Below are 19,171 nucleotides of genomic sequence, written 5' to 3'. Positions count from 1 at the left end.
ATTTTGGGCAAGAAAGACTTCAGTTATTATTTAAACTTTTCAAAAACAGAATAAAGTTTCAGAAACCTGGTGTTTATTATAAGGATGCCCAATAGTGGATGAAAGTGAATGTATAAGGCAAGTGAGAAAAGTAATGACCCGTCTTCATCCAGAGCAGCTTGAAGGAAAGTACGGACAGCAGGGATGAGACAGATCTGGATTCAAATACAGACTCACTTTTTACTGGCTGTGTGCCAGGGAGTGTTACTCTAAGCCACATTTTTTTCAAAATCATGGTCCATGGACATCCTACTTCAATACTAACTGCAGAGTGGTTTCAAAATGCAGATCACTAGCCCTAACTGGTTTGGCTCGGTGGATAGAGCATCAGCCTGTGGACTGAAGGGTCCCAGGTTTGATTCCAGTCAAGGGCATGTACCTATGTTGTGGACACATCCCCAGTAGGGGGTGTGCAGGAGGCAGCTGACTGATGTTTCTCTCTCATCGATGTTTCTAACCCTCTCCCTTCCTCTGTGTAAAAAAAAAAAAAAAAAAAAAAAAAAAAAAAAAAAAAAAAAAAAATCAATAAAATACACATATTCCTAAAAAATCACTAGTGTTTAAAAATTATCTTAGTTGATTCTTATGCATGCATTAAAGTTGAATAAATTTTACTCTCAATCTTGGTTTTGTGTATAAAATAAAGTGCCAATGTCACAGCATTTTTATGGTAATTTAGTGAGATAAAATAAAAATTAACACAATGCATGGCACATTTAAATTCATGCTACTATTCATAATATCTTATTATATTAATGGGCATAGTATGACTAGTAATGCTACTATTCATATCTTATTATATTAATGGGCATAGTATGACTAGTAATGCTACTATTAATACCATATTGTAATTATTGTTACTATCATTAAATGAGAAATATAACGACACTCCACCTGTCACATCAAAAAATGAAATTTGAATACCTCTGCTATTTTCTAGATCATTTCCTACAGAAACTATTTTATGCCTTCTGCTTTTAACTCAGCCTCTCTGACCAATAGTATTAAAATAATCTGGGATCTTGAAAGGTCAAGTTCAGCACTTGGTACTTATTCTGGCATGGTCCTTATTAATGTGATGAAATTTGGGTTTGTCTGGGATAAGTCATGATGGAATAAGGATGGAGAAAGAGAAGATACTAAAATAGTAGGGTTTATAAAAATGGTTAAATTTTTCTCTCCGAGTGAGAATTCAACTGAGCATAGTGTGGCAAAAATTAAGTTATCAGTATCTTCTATTTTCTGACTACCTATCAGTCTCCCCCTTCTCTTTGTTAACTGAAAATCCTTGGGAGGAAGCTACATGCCCCTGTGGTCCTAGTGCTCCTTTTCCATGGAGAAAGAAGTGGGAGGGGCCGGAAGTTTGGGTGTTATGAGGTCTGGGGTCACATTTCTTACACTGCTTTTGGGGACAGACTCAACCATAGTTAATGTACAAAAGCTGTGATTTTCAGGCAAACTGCTTCTTTCCTGGAAAAATGCAAAAGTCTTCTTTAGCAGCTTAAAATCCTTTAACTAGTTCCTTCTCTTTCCGCTTGAGCTACAGGGTCAGCTTACTGTGCCCAAAGCCTTCTCTCAACTTATACTTGCAAATGAATAAAATAATTGAAGAAGTATGAGAAGCCTTTTTAATTCATTCAGACTCATAAGGTATTAAATTCACACCAGGTAATATTCTGGGAGCCTAAAAGGCTTACTTGCATGTCTTCTATTCCCTCAGCAACAGATAATTTCCTCACCAGTACTATGATTTAGTCCTTAACTCTCATAAACAGCAAAACCTGGGCCCCTTCGCAGTAACCAATGCCATAGCTCTAAGGAGGCACCAATATTTTCTCATTTACACTCTTTCTTTTATGGTTTCTCCAAAAAGAAAACAAACAAAAACAGGTGCATCCACACTATGCAAATGAGAAAAGGTAACCTCTGAAACTATTTCACAGCAAACAGAAGATCCTCAAGCTGCTCACTAGCTAAAACCACAGGAGGTGTGTAAACTCTAGATGCTAAGCCATGGGAGGCCTGCAGGCTGGGAAGGTAGTAAAGCACAGGAGAGCACTAAACTCCGGATTGGTAAACTACACCAGGCCCATCCGTTCCTCAGGTGCTGATCCACAGGAGGCCCATCAACTGCTCAGGTGGAAGGTGCAGGGAGGAGGGCAGAGGCAAGCTGTGTGGGAGAGTAGCTGGAATGTAAGGCCACCAACTCAACAGGGGAGAAGGGAAATGAGAGGCACCTACTGGGAATACTAGAGTTCAGAGAACTCCATTAAGGAAAAGAATGAGCCCGTACTCTCTTGCATAGAGTACTATCTTACCTGTGGGAATCACAACCCACGAAGAGTAAGTTTCTGGCCCAAGGATTCTAAATAAATCCTGGTATTGGATGAGTCCCAGATCACCAGAGTTTCCCAACCTCCTGGTCAATTGATAAGGTTCTTAGGACTCACCATCCTGCACCCCTCCCTTGTTTGCCAAATTCTCAGCATGGCAGTGACATCTCTTCCTTAGGTTTCCTAAATCCCTAGATTTACTTTAGCAGTGACAGTACCTGCACCTCATTCTTTCATTCACTGGCTAGAGAATTCATTGAGTATCTGTAACATGCCAAATCCTGTGCTGCCCGCTGGGGATATATTATAAAAAGCCAGATAAAGTATGGCCTCTGCTCTTAAGGTGATATCCAAGTAAATAATAATTACAGAATAAAGGTATATAATAAAATATGCCTATAGTGTTGCAGAAGCACAGAGGAAGGGAAATTACATCAAATGAAATTCACGGACACTTTCTGGAACAGGTGACGCTAAATTGAGTGTTAAAGGATAAAAAAAGAGGTGTCTAGACGAGAGTGTTAGGGTGAGAAAGAGGCAAGAGAGGTGGGGAACATTATAGTTAGGCAGAGAGAATAGAAACTATAAATGACTGAGAAGGAGCAATAGCTGAGTCCATCCAAGAACAGTAAGTAGATGAGTGTGATTGGGGAATGAGAAGCACAGGAAAGTAGTGAACAGTGAGGCCAGATCACAAAGGACTCTGAAGGCCAAACCAACAAGTTTGAGGTTTACCCTGAAAGTGTCGGGAAGCCCCTGAAGTAGTTTACAGCAAGGAAACACAAGACCGAGGCCTTAAAACAATTAAAACTTGCTGCTCTTGAATGTAAGGTTTTTCAGATTTACATAAAGGTTAACCTATTTTTCAAATTAAATAGGTTCCTAAAGTTAATTTTCTAATTTTATATTTTTTCAGTCAATGTAAACAACTTATGTATGCCATATCCATATAGAGTAATGTGTATCATATATAGTGTATATCTCACTAGCAAATATATTTTTTACTTATAGTTAATAAATACTAATGTGGTATTACAATTCAAATAATGCCAAATATTTATTCTCTAGATGATTATAATTTTAGTCATATGTTCTCAATATTATTTACTTATAACTTTATTGATAAATTACATATACACACCACAATGTTAATGTAATAAATATTACCTATATAATAACACATAGACAAATAAAAAACTTTCAAAGAATAGGCTAAAAGTAAATAAAAATAAAGGTTCTAACATTCTCTATCAGCTCTTCAATGGATTATCTTTCTTACCCTATTTGGATGCCACTGACTTAGAGAGCTAACTAATACCTAGTCCCACCTCCCCTCCACTCTTAAATATATGCATCCAGAAAAAGATCAATATGCTATTCATTAAAGCAAATCAATTAAATTAAAAATTTTTGAAAGAACAGAGACAAGGAGACTAGCCAAGGATTGTGATGAGTCCAGTTCATTGATATTATGTAGCTATAAGAGAATGAGGCAATCAATCATGACTTGTTGTAACTTGTACCCTTCCTGCACTCCCTGGGATCATTATGAGGGTTAAGGATAACACTAATTACAAAGCAAGCTCTTGATCCCCTTTATAATAAAAACAAAACAAAACAAAATAACAAGCTGGGTGAAGTCACAGTAGCACAGGTAGGATATTTCAGCTGAGGAGAGAGGGGGAGTCATGGGGCTTTAGGGACAGCCTCTGCTCTCCCATATTAGCAGAACTCCTTGGAAGCAGAACTGCATTTCTAGGTGCTAGTTGTCCAGTGGTTCCTCAGAAGGACTTAGGAGTCAGCAATCTGGGAACAGCTGTGCATCAGAGGTATGTGTCTGTACCAGTATTTACATCTTTTTAAGTTTATTTTTATTTATTTTTTTAAAATATATTTTATTGATTTTTCACAGAGAGGAAGGGAGAGGAATAGAGAGCTAGAAACATCAACGAGAGAGATACATCTACCAGCTGCCTCCTGCACACCCCCCACTGGGGATGTACCCGCAACCAAGGTACATGCCCTTGACTGGAATTGAACCTGGGACCTTTCAGTCTGCAGACCAACGCTCTATCAACTGAGCCAAAGGGCTACACCTTTTTAAGTTTAAATCCTATTTATAAGATTTGTGCCATCCTGGGATTGTGCCCACTTCCCTTTCCACAGGGTTTTAGTAAACACTGCAGTGTGGTGAGGATTGGAATCACAAACACCTGAACCTGTGAGAGGAGATTGCTCTCCACACTCGTTCTCCTAGCTCTCTCTAAAAGAATGTGCTTCCACACATGTTCTCCTACCCTATAGTGGGCTGAGGGGACAGGGAAGTGACCTGGTTTGTCAGCACCAATGTTCTGATTCAGAACTAGAGAAATGTCCCCAGAGCAGCAACCCCAAGGCATCTGACCTCCCTGTGCCAACAACAATATTTCTGCTGATCTATCACAGGTCCAGCAATTACACCATCAATAGGATTGGAAGAGTGCAGCTAGAATTTCATTAGCTTTCTATACATCGTTCTTACATTCATTCATCCACTACTCACCCACTCACTCAATTCAACAAATATGCAGAGTATCTTTTCAGTTCTAAAGCTATGCTAAACACTGGGAGAACAGGATGAGAAGTTCTCTTTGGAACCAGTAATGGACTAGAAACCAGCAGAGTGATGCCTGCCATGTGCACTTCTAAGCACAGCCTGGCCAGTCCTGGCACAGTGCCTCTGTGCTGATCCTCTGCATGGACTTTGCAGACACCATCTCCCCACTGAGAAGTGCAGTCAGTGTGGTTAGCCCACTGTTGTTACACTAGACAAAACCCGCAGCTCAATCCAGGTAAGAGCAATTATTTTTTATCCAGACACTAAGTTATCATCAGGTGATGCTATCACATTAAAAAAAAAAAAAGTGAGGCAAACAGATGGGATTTGGGGCTTGCAAAGCATCACCGATGTTACAAATGAGGAAAAGCGAGGAGATGCTGTTAGACACGGAGCAGGCCCTGGAGAGCACCGCAGCCTGACAGAGTTCTGGTCTAAATAATGTCTGCACAGCAAAGGCAGTCCCACTCCACTGATGGGGTTTTGTTAACAAGTACTATTGATTCCCAAGTGTGGGGATATACCTCTAAGAAATATATTCCTACCTTTCTCTTAAAATATATTTTACAATGGTGTTATCTGTGTATATCACCATGACCCCGTATATCAAGGCCTTTGAAAGGCTCTATTTTCATCATGGTTAAGTAGGGATCCTGTGATGAACTAGAGAGACTCAGAAGGTCTGGATTTGAACCTGTGCTGTCTCTGAGATCCTTCTTGGTCCTCCTTTTTGGGGACCATTTTCCTCTGGTGAAAAATGAGAGAGACTACGATTGCCTCTCAGCATTTTTTCTCTTCTTCCTTAATAACAAAAACTTGCATTTTTAAGCTGAATACAGTACAGTGTCACCCAGCCAGAATATTACATTTCCCAGCTTCCTTTCTAGTTACTGTAGATATGGCCTTTCAGCTACAATTTGGCCAATAAGTGATAAGGAGAGCTGTCCTGTGAGACCCACAGGGAGAATCCTTTCTACTGCCTCATGCCTAGAATGTGGCCACAGTGGCCTGAGCCCCAACAGACACAGTGGACCAGAGGGAATTAGGAATGCAAACAGCACATGGTGCACAAGGGAATAAATGGAGTCCAAGTCCCTGATACCGTGAAACAGACTTCTTTCATACAAAGAAGAATATGAACTTTTTCAGGTCTTTATTATTCACAGAACACCTAATCTTACCTAATTGTTGCAATAAAGCAAGTCACAATATTTTTTGCTGGGGGACGATCTTGCCTCTTTTTATAAAAATAAAAAAAGAGAGAGAAAAAAAATTGCGACATGAACAAGTGTAATAAGACAAATCACAATACAATGAGGTATGCCTGTACTGAGCTCAGCTGGCCTGGATGTCCAAGACAGATCACTTACATGGCTGGAAATTGATGTTGGCTTCTAGCTAAAGCTTAAAAATATGGCTTCTCCATGTAATTTGAGATTCCTGTAGCCTGAGGGCTCGGTCCTAAAGGGAATATTGCAATAGCAAATAAGACATCCAGGCCAAAAGGTCTTCTTATGCATGCAAGGGTTATTGTGACCCGGCCCTGGAAGTCCCAGAACATCACTTCTCCTATATTCTATAGGTCAGCGGTCACCAACCAGTAGTCCGTGGACCACTGGTGGTCCATGAGGTCCGAAAGGTTGGCTACTGCTGCTATAGGTCAAGCAAGTCACTAAGGCCAGCCCAGATTCATAAAGAAGAGAGTGAGCCCCCCACTTCTCAGGGGGAGAAAAAGCCTACGCTTATAGGGAGGAAAGACATTTTTGGCAGCACCTTTAGGAGAATATCTACAACATCATTTAAATTATGATGGTAATTAGAACCAGCACTAGACAGTATTGTTTGATGCTCTAATAATGAAGCACATGTATTATTATACAAAAATTTATTTTTGCCCTAGCCAGTTTCTCAGTTGTTAGAGCCTAAGCCTATGAACTGAAGGGTCCCAGATTCAGTTCCAGGCAAGGACATGTACCTTGATTGCAGGTTCCCTGGCCCTGGTTGAGGTGTGTGCAGGATGCAACCAATCAATGTGTCTCTCACATCAATGTTTCTCTCTGTTTCTCCCTCTCCCCTCTCCCCTCTCTAAAAAATCAATGGAAAATTACCCTCCGGCGAGGAATAACAACAAAAATAATTTTATTTTTAATATTTTGATCAAAGTACTGGTTCTTTTTAAGATCCTATTTTATTTTATGTATTCAAAAATTATTCTGAGTGTGGATCTAGGCTTCACAAGACTTCTACAAAGACTTAGGGCATGTGAGAAGTTAAGAACCCCTGGATTGTATAAAAGTGTGGTGACTAAAGGATTGACAGTGAGCCACCTATGCTATTTCTTCCCCTGCTGGCTAGCTTCACCTCTGATCAACTGCTCCTGGGAAAACTTCTTATCTTTAAAGCTCTACATAGAAAGAGACTCAAAGAACTCCCTCAAGAAAGTATAATCAACTCAAGAAATAGCAGCTAATACAATAATTGGGAAATCATGAATTATTTAATTCTACATTCCAAAAATATCTGTATAGAAAACAGACCATAAAGTATAGAGAAAATGAACTGCATAATTCAATTATAGCAAGTGAAAATGGCCGGCTTATATTAAGGGCCCCAAGACCAGCTGTTTCTTACTTAGCTCATACTTCCCCAGCCCCAACCAGGAGGGCAAAATACATATGCAATCACTCGGTTCCCTTCTTTTGTAAGAAATGCCTGTGTCTCCTCAAAGAATGTTAATTCCATGAGACAAATTTCTTGAGGGAAGAACACTAGGTAAAATATAAGTTTATGCATTTAAGGCGATGACATTTTTCATTAATTCTCAGCAAATTTGTAGCACTTCACACTACAGAATATGGGGTTGGTAAGAACTTTAAAAGTGATTTTTTTAGTAGGGCGGCTAACTCATCCTCGTTTGCCATGTATTTTATAGGTTTTATCACTAACAGTCCTGTGTCCCAGGAGAATCCTCAGTCCTGGGTAAACCAGAGAAGTTGGTCACTCTATTTACTAATGACTTCAACAAAGAGATTAGTCCCTAACATCCACCTAAATATTAATAGATGCTGGTTTCAGCATTTCAAAGTTGAAAGGACTCTTTGAGAATATAAACTCTTCTATTTTTCCAAACTGATTAAGCTGTACAAATTGACCACTTCTGTTGTAATTAACCTATCATTTGAGCCTCTGAATTTAGAACACTTAGCAGTGTCCATTGATATTTATTTTGGGGATGTTGATATTAGGCATTAATCTCTTCTAGAATGGCAACCTGGTTGAGAGTGCCACTATAGAAGTGCTGCCGTCTCATTAGGGAGTGATTGCTTTTAATTTTAACAAAGATACCAGAACCCTTGCAGACATTATTCCCCACAAGGGATTTCCTAAAGATCCATTGCAGATGTGTGGAACTGTAAGGTAAGGCAAGCATTACATTTTGCATTTGATTTGCAGGACCCTCCAGAGAGTACACAGTTTATTCCCAGATAATTTCTAAATTACTGTCTTCCTAGTCCTTGGAACATTTACTGCTACCCACCTCCACCATCTTGGTTTTCCTCCTTTCCACCTTATGTTGTTACTTTCCTCCTGGTTTCATGATTGCTCTTTCCCTGGTTTCTCTTCCAGCCACTTAAACTAGAATTTCCTCCAAGGTGTAACCTCCTACCCTCTCGCCATATCTCTCTGTGATGGTTCTCACGTAGGCTCTAACCTGGTTCAATCCCCAAGACTCACTTGTCAATTTGCTGAGGATTACCAAATCTAAATCCAGACTCCTGGCTGGCTTCCCCTCCCAACTCCTGCTCCACACCTGCTATTATCTTCTAAGCATCAGCACAGGAAGCTTACTGTATATCTGTCATGGAGTTTATTATCCTCCCTGTTAAACTACTTTTCCCCCTGCATCCTCTATTTCTACTGATGACACTCCTACTCATTCATTCATACACAAACATCCTGTCATCTTTCAGCCTCATTCTCTTTACCCCTTACAAAGAATAAAATGCCAAATCCTGCCAATCCTGACAGTTGATGATACATATTTATATTTTTCTATAGCAACCACCAATCTACTTATTGCTACTATGAAACTGGTAGTTTATGCTGTTAAGGCCAAAGTACATTTAGACATCCTGGGGAAAATAATGAATGCATAGTTCCTTTAAAAAATTGTTTTAAACTGCGCATGGAAGTGTGCAAAGGTTATGCAGGAGAAAGAAACTGTTATAGCAGTGAAGAAGCTGCACCTATTACACTGAAGAAAGCACCAAACATGTTTTACATGTATACCTGTTAGGCTCCTGTAGGAGCTAGTGCGTACACCAGTGCCCAGAAGGGTCATACTTCTGGGATGCTGGAGTCAGAAGTCTGTAAAGTTAGAAAAGTGGTGATTCTTTATATGTGAGGCTAAGTACCAAAGTAAACTATGGGATGGGTCTCTTACATATTTTCACACTTGCCAGTATGAGCTTCCAACCCAAATTATGATCTGCGAATCCTGGGAAATATGCCCCCTCCTAAAAAAAACTGCTATAATACTAATGGACTATCACAGTGAGTATGCTTCTCAGGTGAGTGATGACATAAAAGGATTTAGAAAACCACTGAATTAGAGTAAAAACTCTAATTAGTTCCAGCAAATTAGCAAGCCATAAAATGTGTCAGGACCACCATGACTTTGGGTCTCAAGAGAAGAGTCTAAGTGGGTTCTAATTAGCCCAGAAACAAACAACGAACACCATGATTGAAACAAACAGAGATTGACAAATTGAGATTTGAGAAAGGATATAACCTATTCTAATATATTTTTAAATTATGTTCTTTTTGTCATTTATAGCAAATAAAAATATCTGCTGTTATTTTAATTGAAAAAATGTTTATAGGATATATAGATATATAGATATAGATATATAGATATAGATATAGATATAGATATAGATATAGATATAGATATATTAAATACTTCCAAAAGATTCAAATTCCTGGTTACCCACCCTGGCATGTGTATTTTGTCACAGGCCTTTGTCAGTGGTTTGGTCAGTGGTTAGGATTATACTGCTATTAACTTATAAGAAGCCACTTGAGTCATGGTCATTGCAACTAGAAGGCCCTCCCCAGTCTCCAAGTGTGTCTCACAGATGTAATTCTATTTCAGTGACATAAATCTAAAACAACAAATAAAGAAGCAATATTCCTTCTTATATATTTTAGGAGGCAATCTTGGGCTGAACACAAGTAGACAAATTTTGCTCTTGTTCATGGTACAAAACATGGCAAATATATGGGCAATAATGTTAACGCATTTCATAGCATTTTACATTTTCTAACACACTTGTATCACCTTAGTTCATGTTAGTTGGACTAGAGAGCCACTAAGTTCCCTAGAAGCTGTGTATCTATAATTTACATAAATATGTATATGTAAAAACACCTCAGAATAAAACAAATTACTAGATGATCATTCAGTTCATCAAGGGAGTCGGTACTGCAAGGGATTTTACACTTAGCTAGCTTTATATAGTGAGCTTCCATTGTATATTTGCAGCCTGTAGAAGTACCTGCTCCATGGTGCCTGAGAGCTGGTTTTTCCTTCTTGTGGGAAGGACGTGGCCTTAACACCCCTTACCGTTAGGCGAAGTTCACAGAGATCTGTTTAGAGGGAAAACTGCCTAAAAGCGAGGAGATTTATACAGTATCTAAATATCCTTTGATCTTTGGTTTCAGATTTTCTTTTTGTTTGTTTTTATTTGATAATAATGCTGGTTAAAGTTTCTGTGTCAAAAGTATCTCTTAATCATATTTGTCTGTTCTTCCCTATAAAAACTTAAAAAAAAAAAAAAAGCTTTCCCATTTATATCCTAAATAACATTAAAGAAAATATTGACTATTGTCCATAGTCAGAAAGAAACAGAATTGCTCTAAATATTTGTGCTCCATTCCTCCCCTTACCCCATCAGACTCTTTTCTCCCATAACAGGCTTCTTCTGGTCACAGAAGGAGAGATTTGGGTACAGGTTGCAGCCCATTTCAGAGTGAGCAATCCCAGACTAGGGGCTTAATTATGTTTGGAGGGTTTAAGAATCCCATTTTCAGGCAGTTAAGAGGCAATACAATAACACCAAGCATTATAGGTATTAAAGAATAAAGAAACTAAAATCCTTTGACCAGTCTGCCTCCTGCTGTTCTTCAATTTCTGACACATGTAAGTCAAGAGAATCTAATGTCTGCCCAGAGAGAGAAGACAGAACAAATTTACCAAATCCTGAAACACTCAAACCTTTTGAATTGTCAAGTACATCTGCTCTTAATTACATGTGTGCACACACACTCACACACATAAACACATACGTAGTGGTAGATTAAAGACAGCTGCAAGTTCTTTGCTGTTCTTCCCATTGAGAGTGGAGCCTGATTTTCCTCCTTTGTATCTGAGCTAGCTTTGGTGCCTTGCTTGACCAAGAGAATGTGATGGTTATGATATTCTGATGCAACTAAGCTGGCCCAGAAGGCATGCAGCTTCCACCCAAGTCTCTTGGACTGCAATTCATGGAAGATCTAAATAAGAATATCCCAGCCTAGACCTAACCCACAAACTTGTGAACAAAATACAATATCTGTGTGTTTTAAACTGTTAGTTTCTAGGCGGTGTGTTAAGTAGTGACAGATTTCCAGTGACACACCTACCGACATCATCCAAAGGATCACACCTCCCCCATCTCAATAGTGAATCAAAATACATGGGGTGATGGTTTGTATAACTTTTCTGTCCCACTTAAATGGAACAAGACTAGAATTTTTGAAAACTACTTAAGCTACAGAGAGAACACTAATATTTATACTTGGTTTCTAATTGACGTTGAAGACCTAAATTTGTGCATTATGTGTATCTTACCCTAAATTAGTTATAACATTTTTACTTTAGAAAATTAACTTTCATTTGTAATGATAACAGCAAGATACCCATGTAAAATATACATGGTGTCAAAACAAGCCAAAGGAAAATCATTTGGGCAAAAAATGAAAAAGGATCGCAAGTCAAATTTATAGAAAAGATTCCTTTATTAACTTTTGGTCAAGAATATGTTTCTATATTTTTAGAAAACAACTCTGAGACCATGTGGATTCCTGCAACAGAGAGAAATTGACAGGAGTGCTCCAGCCATGAAGACAGAAGAGAAACAGTCCAGAGATGGAAGATGCTGACGATGACTTGCCAAACTAGCACTTAGCAGCTAGTATGTGCATCTCTGCAGGTTGCCCAGGACCAAGCCAGAGAGGGTCGGACCTACATTATCACCATTTGCCCACCATCCAGAACTGAAATATCATTGCTGACATGTACATATAAGGAACTGTTTGACATAGAAATTGGAAATCAAAAGAACTGCTGGCCCAGAAAGAAACTCACTACAGGCTGATTTGTTTGCCTCTCAGCATAACCATTATTGCTTATCTCATTTTCAGTTCTTATAAGTGTATTTCTAGTATCACGTGAGCTCATTCATCTAGGGGAAATGATGAACAATACAATCCAATGAACAAGAACAGCATCGATCAGACTGTTGGACCTCAGAGGGAAGGTAGGGGAGGGTGGGAATAAGGGAGAGAGATCAACCAAAGGACATGTGTGCATGCATATGAGCCTAACCAGTGATCATGGACAACAGAGGGGTGAGGGCGTGCGTAGGGAGGGGTTTAGGAAGGGAATGGAAGGGATGATGACAAATATGTGATACCTCAATCAATAAAGTAATTAAAAAATAAAATAAATTAAATTAAATCAGGCTAATAATGCTTGATTTTTGTGTATTTTAATTCATTATCTATAGAAATTCCTTCCCCCCAAAATTACTTCCTGATTGATGATCATCTTACCTTATATCACCAACCTTAATGCCTTGCGACTTCATAAGGAAATGTGTTAAATATTGCCATTTTTGAACATCACATGACTTTGATGAACCTCTTTGCTATTTAAAGTACCCGAGTATTGAAAATCAGAACAAACAGAAGAACTATTATAAAAGAAAAACAGGACTCTCTCATTCATTTTCAAATAAGGATAGATCAAAGTATTTTTTTTAAATGGAACACAGGGAATTCTAACACACATACACACATATACTAGTATGCTGGAATGCTGGAAGCTATATGATATCATATCTGTACCCTTCAAAACAGAATCCGATCATTTGAAATTATAACACATTTTCCTTTCATTAAGTCTGCCCTGTGTGAAAAGGGTGTTATTTGGTTGTGGCTGCAACTCTCTGAGAGAGAATACGGCAGGGGGGCGAGGAGGGGAATCTTACATAGATCCTGTTAGATCAGCTCAGGTATCAGCTCAGGATAAAACTGAAATATAAGCTAGCAGGATCATTTTACCCATTTACCAGGTATTCTTGTGACAGATGGAGGCTTTCAAACTTGAAAATTGTATTTTGGTTTGTAAGATGGCTAAGATGCATTTAGATCAATCTTCCTAATATTTAGGAGGGGAAGACAATCAAACACACTTGTTTCTATGAAACTCAGTTATCATAAACTAAACTATGGGAGAAATTCTTCCTGGTTATCTCAGCTTACCCCATATAATACTAATGAGAAGAATTTACAGTTCTTTCAAAATCCAGTGTCTGCCCGGCTTGTGTGGCCCAGTGGTTGAATGTCGACCTATGAACTAGGAGGTCACAGTTCAATTCCTGGTCAGTGCACAAGCCCAGGTTGTAGGCTCGATCCCCAGTGAGGGGCATGTACAAGGCATCCAATCAATGATTCTCTCTCATCATGATGTTTGTATCTCTCCCTTTCTCTCTGAAGTCTGCATATATATGATATATATGTATGTGTGTGTGTGTGTGTGTGTGTGTGTGTGTATATATATATATATATATATATATATATATATATATATATATTCTTTGTTGTTTAAAGTATTATATATGTCCCCTTTTCCCCCCATTGACATCTCCCTGGCCATTTATATTTTTAAAATCCAATGTCTATAAAGACAGAACGTCTCAAAGGGAAATGGTGCCATACTTAAGATAGTGATATATTTTATTAATACAGTAAAGTCCTATTTTTATGGAATAGGATGGGTATGAGGTCATCCCATCAAATAAATTTCCCAGAGAATGGAAATAGGCAATTTACCCAAAGAATTTTATTGAAAAAATTATGCTATTCTATTTGAATAATGATGAGAATGTTTTACCCATTTTCTTTATTAATGAATTAAAATACACAAAACACCATAAAATTATATTAGAGGTTCAAAAGTATCACTTAAATCTTCTTTACCAGTCACTTTCATTTTATAAAATCAGCAGTTCCATTAAAATCATATTATGTAAAAATGGGTTTTTACTGTAATAATAGTTATTACCTATTTAGGTCCCAAAGATTTTGTGAAAATTAAATAATAAGCTATTGGAAAGCAAATACAAAGTGCCACTAATCACAGAGGCCAAGAGGGGCAGCCAGATAGAAAAAATGAAGGAAAGAAGCTCCTGCTACATTAAAAATCACAGCTTTCATCCATAATTCCATTACTGCCAACACTCTTCTCAACATTAGGATGTATTAATTATAGCCCTCATGTTACAGATGAAGGTCAGAAAGATTTAAAATTTATCTAATATCACGCAGTTGGTAAAAGTCAGGATCCAAGTGTAAACCCAGGTTTATCCTCGAGGACAGCCCTCCTTATCTCCTGAAGCCTCACTACTCCCCAATATGCCCTGGTGTCCCATACTGTCCCTCAGACTGTTATCTCATCTTCCAAGGGCCACTACAAATGCCTCTCTTACACTAAGACTGTGATTCTAAACACGTCTGTTTTGATTCCAGCTATTTGTTATATTAACCCAGCTGAAGTCACTAGCTGTTTTGCAGTCATGGCTGTATCGGATTTGCCTTTGGAGTCTCAGATCAAGAGCACCTGGTACAGTGCCTTGAACATAGTGGGTGCTCAGCAAATGTTGGTTAAACTGAACTGGAAAGGAGCGTTGAATTACAACTACGTTTGCTATCAGATGCACAGCAAGTGCCTTTACCAATGGCTCATTACATCAGATACTTCTTTGGGAAGTTTCTCCAGTTTTCCCATGTGTGTGCACCTACTAGAATGTGGTAAGACTGAATTCCTCGAGTAGAGTAAATAACAAAGTTTTCTTCCATTTAATTCCGCATGAAGGGATCAATATGAGCAGCCAGCAGAGAAATATGAATTCAGGAAAAAAAAAAAAAAATGTAGTCTGATGTGAATGAAGCATAGAAGGCGAGGATGTGGAGTTTTTAAAAATATGATAAAGAAGGCATTGGAATCAAACTGTCTGATTTTCTGCCCCAACCTCTTTACTGGATAGTTGGATGAAACCTGGGCAAGTTACTTAACCTCTCTGTGTCCCAGACTTCTCATCTATCAAAGGAGGATTTTTTTTTTTTAAAAGCACCCTCACATAAAGTAGTGGTGAGAATTAATTGAGGAAATGTATGCAGATCACACAGCACAGTGTGTGGCACTCATCAAGCAATCAAGTTATAGTGGCAGTTATCCTCATGGTAAAAATCTTAGTTATTAGGATTCTGATGAAAGGAGAAGACATTATTTTCCACAGAGCTGTAAAATTGTATAGTTGTATTACATCAAACTCAAAGATTTATTTCTGGTATTAAATTGTGGATGACAGCATTGATGTGTGCACTTCATTCAAGCAATACTTATTGAATGTCTATTTTGTGCCAGACTTAGATGAACAAATGTACATGATTCAAAGAAGACTAGGAATTAAAGAAAGCAGGAGAGCCAGAAAAAGGTTAAGAATACACACCACAAATAAAAAGAGGAGGTAAATTAAACCCAAAGTTCCAAGCAGAGGTCAGAACATCAAAATTTGTCAAAAATAAGTAGAGAAAAGTTAGCCGGAACAGCTCCTATGAAAGGCTCAAAACTGAACTGAACAATGAATTAAATTACTGACCACTATAAGATGATTTGCTGAAGTTCAAAGAGGGGTTATTAGAAGAGAGAGGCAACAGGAAAAGAGTAAGGACTTCATGTATTATATATTACATATTAGTTTTAATTTACTTATCTTTACATTTGAAAAGTACAAATAATAAACAATAACTACATGTTTTAAAAGTCTTAACTCCTCTGGTTCTCACAATAATACTAAAGGACAAAAGATACTCTTTACATCCAATGACTATGCCCCCACCCACCTTTTTCCAAAGCGCTGACATGTGCTACTTAAAAGCAATCTTATGGAGAATTCAGGTCCATCTCATTAGCCCGACCATAAGCAAAAGAATGAGGGTGATGGAGAATGCCAGAGGTTCTAGACGGCCAGGACACACATGGATACAGTCAACTGCAATGCCAAGCAAGATAGCTAAGATTGCTCCTCACTCAGCATAAAGGTCCCAAAGGATATTAAAAGCTTGGCAACCTTCAAAAGCTTCTCTTGCTTCCTGCACAGGGTGGGAGAAACAGCTTGCTCAGTGGGAAAAACCATAGCCCAGGGCCAATCCGCTGGCCAGATTCATCAAAGAAATGGCTGAGACAGAACAGATTTTTCCTTTTCATATAGGAATGACTCATGAGCTTGTTTACTCAAAAAGTTACATCCTCCATGGAGAGAAGTGGAAGATAGGGGAGTTGGATAATAATAATGATAGTTCAAGTTCCTATTGATCAGCCCACTCCCTCCAGGCCCTCAACTCTCTATGCAATTATAGGCACACTACCACTGCCCAGAAGATAGTCAGTATATTTGTTGTTGTTTTTTTCTCTCTTTTTAATTTTATTTTATTCTATTTTTCTGCCTTCATTTTTTTTGTCATCAGTAAAACAAACAACACAACTACTCTCTTTTGTTAACTTTTATACTTCATATTTTATTTTTTTAATTTTTATTGTTGAAAGTGTTACATAAGTCCCCCCCTTTTCCCTCATTAACCTCTTCCAGCCTTTACCCCTCCCCCAGACCCTCACCACCCATACTCTTAGACTTTAGGAAGAATTCACTGGTTTGGCTAAGAATATGAACTCGGAGTAAGTCTGAGCTAAAATTCTGACTCTGCTTGAACCTCAAACTGTGTGATCCTGAGCAATTTCTTAACTGCCCTGGCATCTGTTTCTCTGTCAGTAAAAATGTGGTCAATAATGTCACTAATATCACAGAGTTATTGTGGGGATTAAATTAATTAATATAGGGAGAATAATTCCCACCACATCGGTAGGTGTCAACAAATGCTTAATATTATCATTATTACTTCACAGATGATCAGATGTTCACCTTCCAGTACTGATATTTTTTTATGCAGTATTTACTTAAGTTCAAACCATAAATGATTTAATTAGGTCTTCTAGGGGAAATATATTTGTCCTATCAAAAACATTTTCTTCTCAGGCTGGAGAGACTTTCTGGGATTTTCAAAAACTGAATATATACAAAAAATGAATGTTATAAGTATGGTATGTGTTTCAGTATACCTGAGGAATCATCTTTCTCTTATCTGTTATTACACAGGGAGGAAGTTCTAGACAGTCAGAAAGATAGATAGATGATAGATACTTAGTTTTTCTATTTTATTAATCCGTTCCTTTTCTAGCATCTTTGGAAAATCATGGCAATAGAAAAGCTTATTTGTCATTTTTTTTCTCAGTCCTGTCTGTAAAAGCTTCATTCAGGCAAAATATTAAGAGCCATTTTAAAAATTGTTTCTTTCCATGTACTCTGCCTTTCAAGCATAAGCTGTAAATCTGTTTTCTAACACATAAAAAAATTACCTAGTTAGTCCATAGTTATAAGTCCTCTTGGCATTGTGATTACTTATGCTACCTTTAATCAAGGTTGGCTGAGCTATTTTTTCCAGATTTCACTTATAAATGCCTACTGATGTCCACATTCTCTACTGTGTCATACAATAAACTTAAATGAAAGGTAATCCCCAACTAGACTGGCCTGGTTCAGTCTGCCAGTGATTAATTCATGGATTGTTTTTACTCACTTGGTAAAATCAGGACATCATCCCCAGGGCCTGGGATGGTATGGTTGTGTCCTCCCCAGCCCTCTTCAATGCCTGTCCATGCTTCAGGGAGGGACCATTTTAAAGCTGATTCAGGCACAGAGGTAGAAGCTAGAAAACAAGAGGAAAGTAGTAAAGAATAACTGAAAATCTGATTCACTATGATAACTTGCAAATTCTATTATTATTTTATAATGCTGGTGATATTTTCACCTCCAGAAGTGGCTGCTTTTTAAAATTTTATAACCTTCCAACAAAACTTTTATCAGGTACAAAGCAAGTAATTATTCACTACTTTGATTACCTCCACTTCTATGGAAATATAATTTACTTTTGTTTTAAATGGTTATGTTTTGCCTTATTATAATTATTATATGAGCCTATCACAAAACAATTGAAAAAGTTAAAAATAGAAAGAAAAAAAAATAAATAATTGCTTATAACCTCACTATCTAGAGATAACACCATTAATCTTTTATATAAAAATGCTGAGTAATTTCCTTCCAGAATTGCTCAGCATTTTTATATAATTGAGATATCATATATGCAATTTTATAACCAATTCTTTATTTAGCTTAATAAATTTTCATATGTATTATCTCATGTTATTATAACTTCTTGTAGATATAATTTTAATGGCTACCTAATCTATTTTATACATATAATAAAGAGATAATGTGCAAATTGACCATCACTCCAACACACAAGATGGCCACCTCCATGTGGTCAAAGATGGCCATCCCCATGTGGACACAAGATCACTACCACAAGATGGCCAGCATGGGAGGGCAGTTGAGAGGAACCAGGCCTGCAGGGGAGGGCTGTTGGGAGTGACCAGGCCAACAGAAGAGGGCAGTTAGGGGTGACTGGGCCAGCAGGGAAAGGCAAGTGGGGGTGACCAGACCTGCAGGGGAGGACAGTTGGGGGCAAGGAGGGCAGTTAGGGCTGACCAGGCCAGCAGGAGAGGGCAATTAGAGGCAATTGGGAGTGCAGGAGAGGGCAGTTAGGGGCAAGCAGGCTGGCAAGGAAAGGAAGTTAGAGGTGACGAGGTCAGCAGTGTAGGGCATTTAGGGATGACCAGACTGGTAGGGGAGGGCATTTAGGGGCAATTGGGCCAGCAGGGGAGCAGTTAGGCATTGATCAGGCTGACAGAGGAGTGGTTAGG

General features: G+C 38.2%; 1 protein-coding gene across 3 annotated transcripts in view; it reads right to left on the bottom strand.

Moving 5' to 3' along the window:
• The window catches only part of PKHD1 (PKHD1 ciliary IPT domain containing fibrocystin/polyductin), a 385,065-nt gene that overhangs the window by 139,551 nt on the left and 226,343 nt on the right, over nt 1-19,171 (bottom strand). For all 3 annotated transcript variants that reach the window (XM_036415099.2, XM_045572881.1, XM_045572882.1), the window contains exon 52: nt 17,989-18,117. In XM_036415099.2, coding sequence (XP_036270992.1) covers nt 17,989-18,117 — 129 coding nt within the window. The remainder of the gene's footprint in view (nt 1-17,988; nt 18,118-19,171) is intronic.

Source organism: Pipistrellus kuhlii, unplaced genomic scaffold, assembly GCF_014108245.1.
Source record: "Pipistrellus kuhlii isolate mPipKuh1 unplaced genomic scaffold, mPipKuh1.p scaffold_m20_p_5, whole genome shotgun sequence".
Taxonomy (NCBI): Eukaryota; Metazoa; Chordata; class Mammalia; order Chiroptera; family Vespertilionidae; genus Pipistrellus; species Pipistrellus kuhlii.
This window is presented reverse-complemented; position numbering and strand designations above follow the sequence as displayed.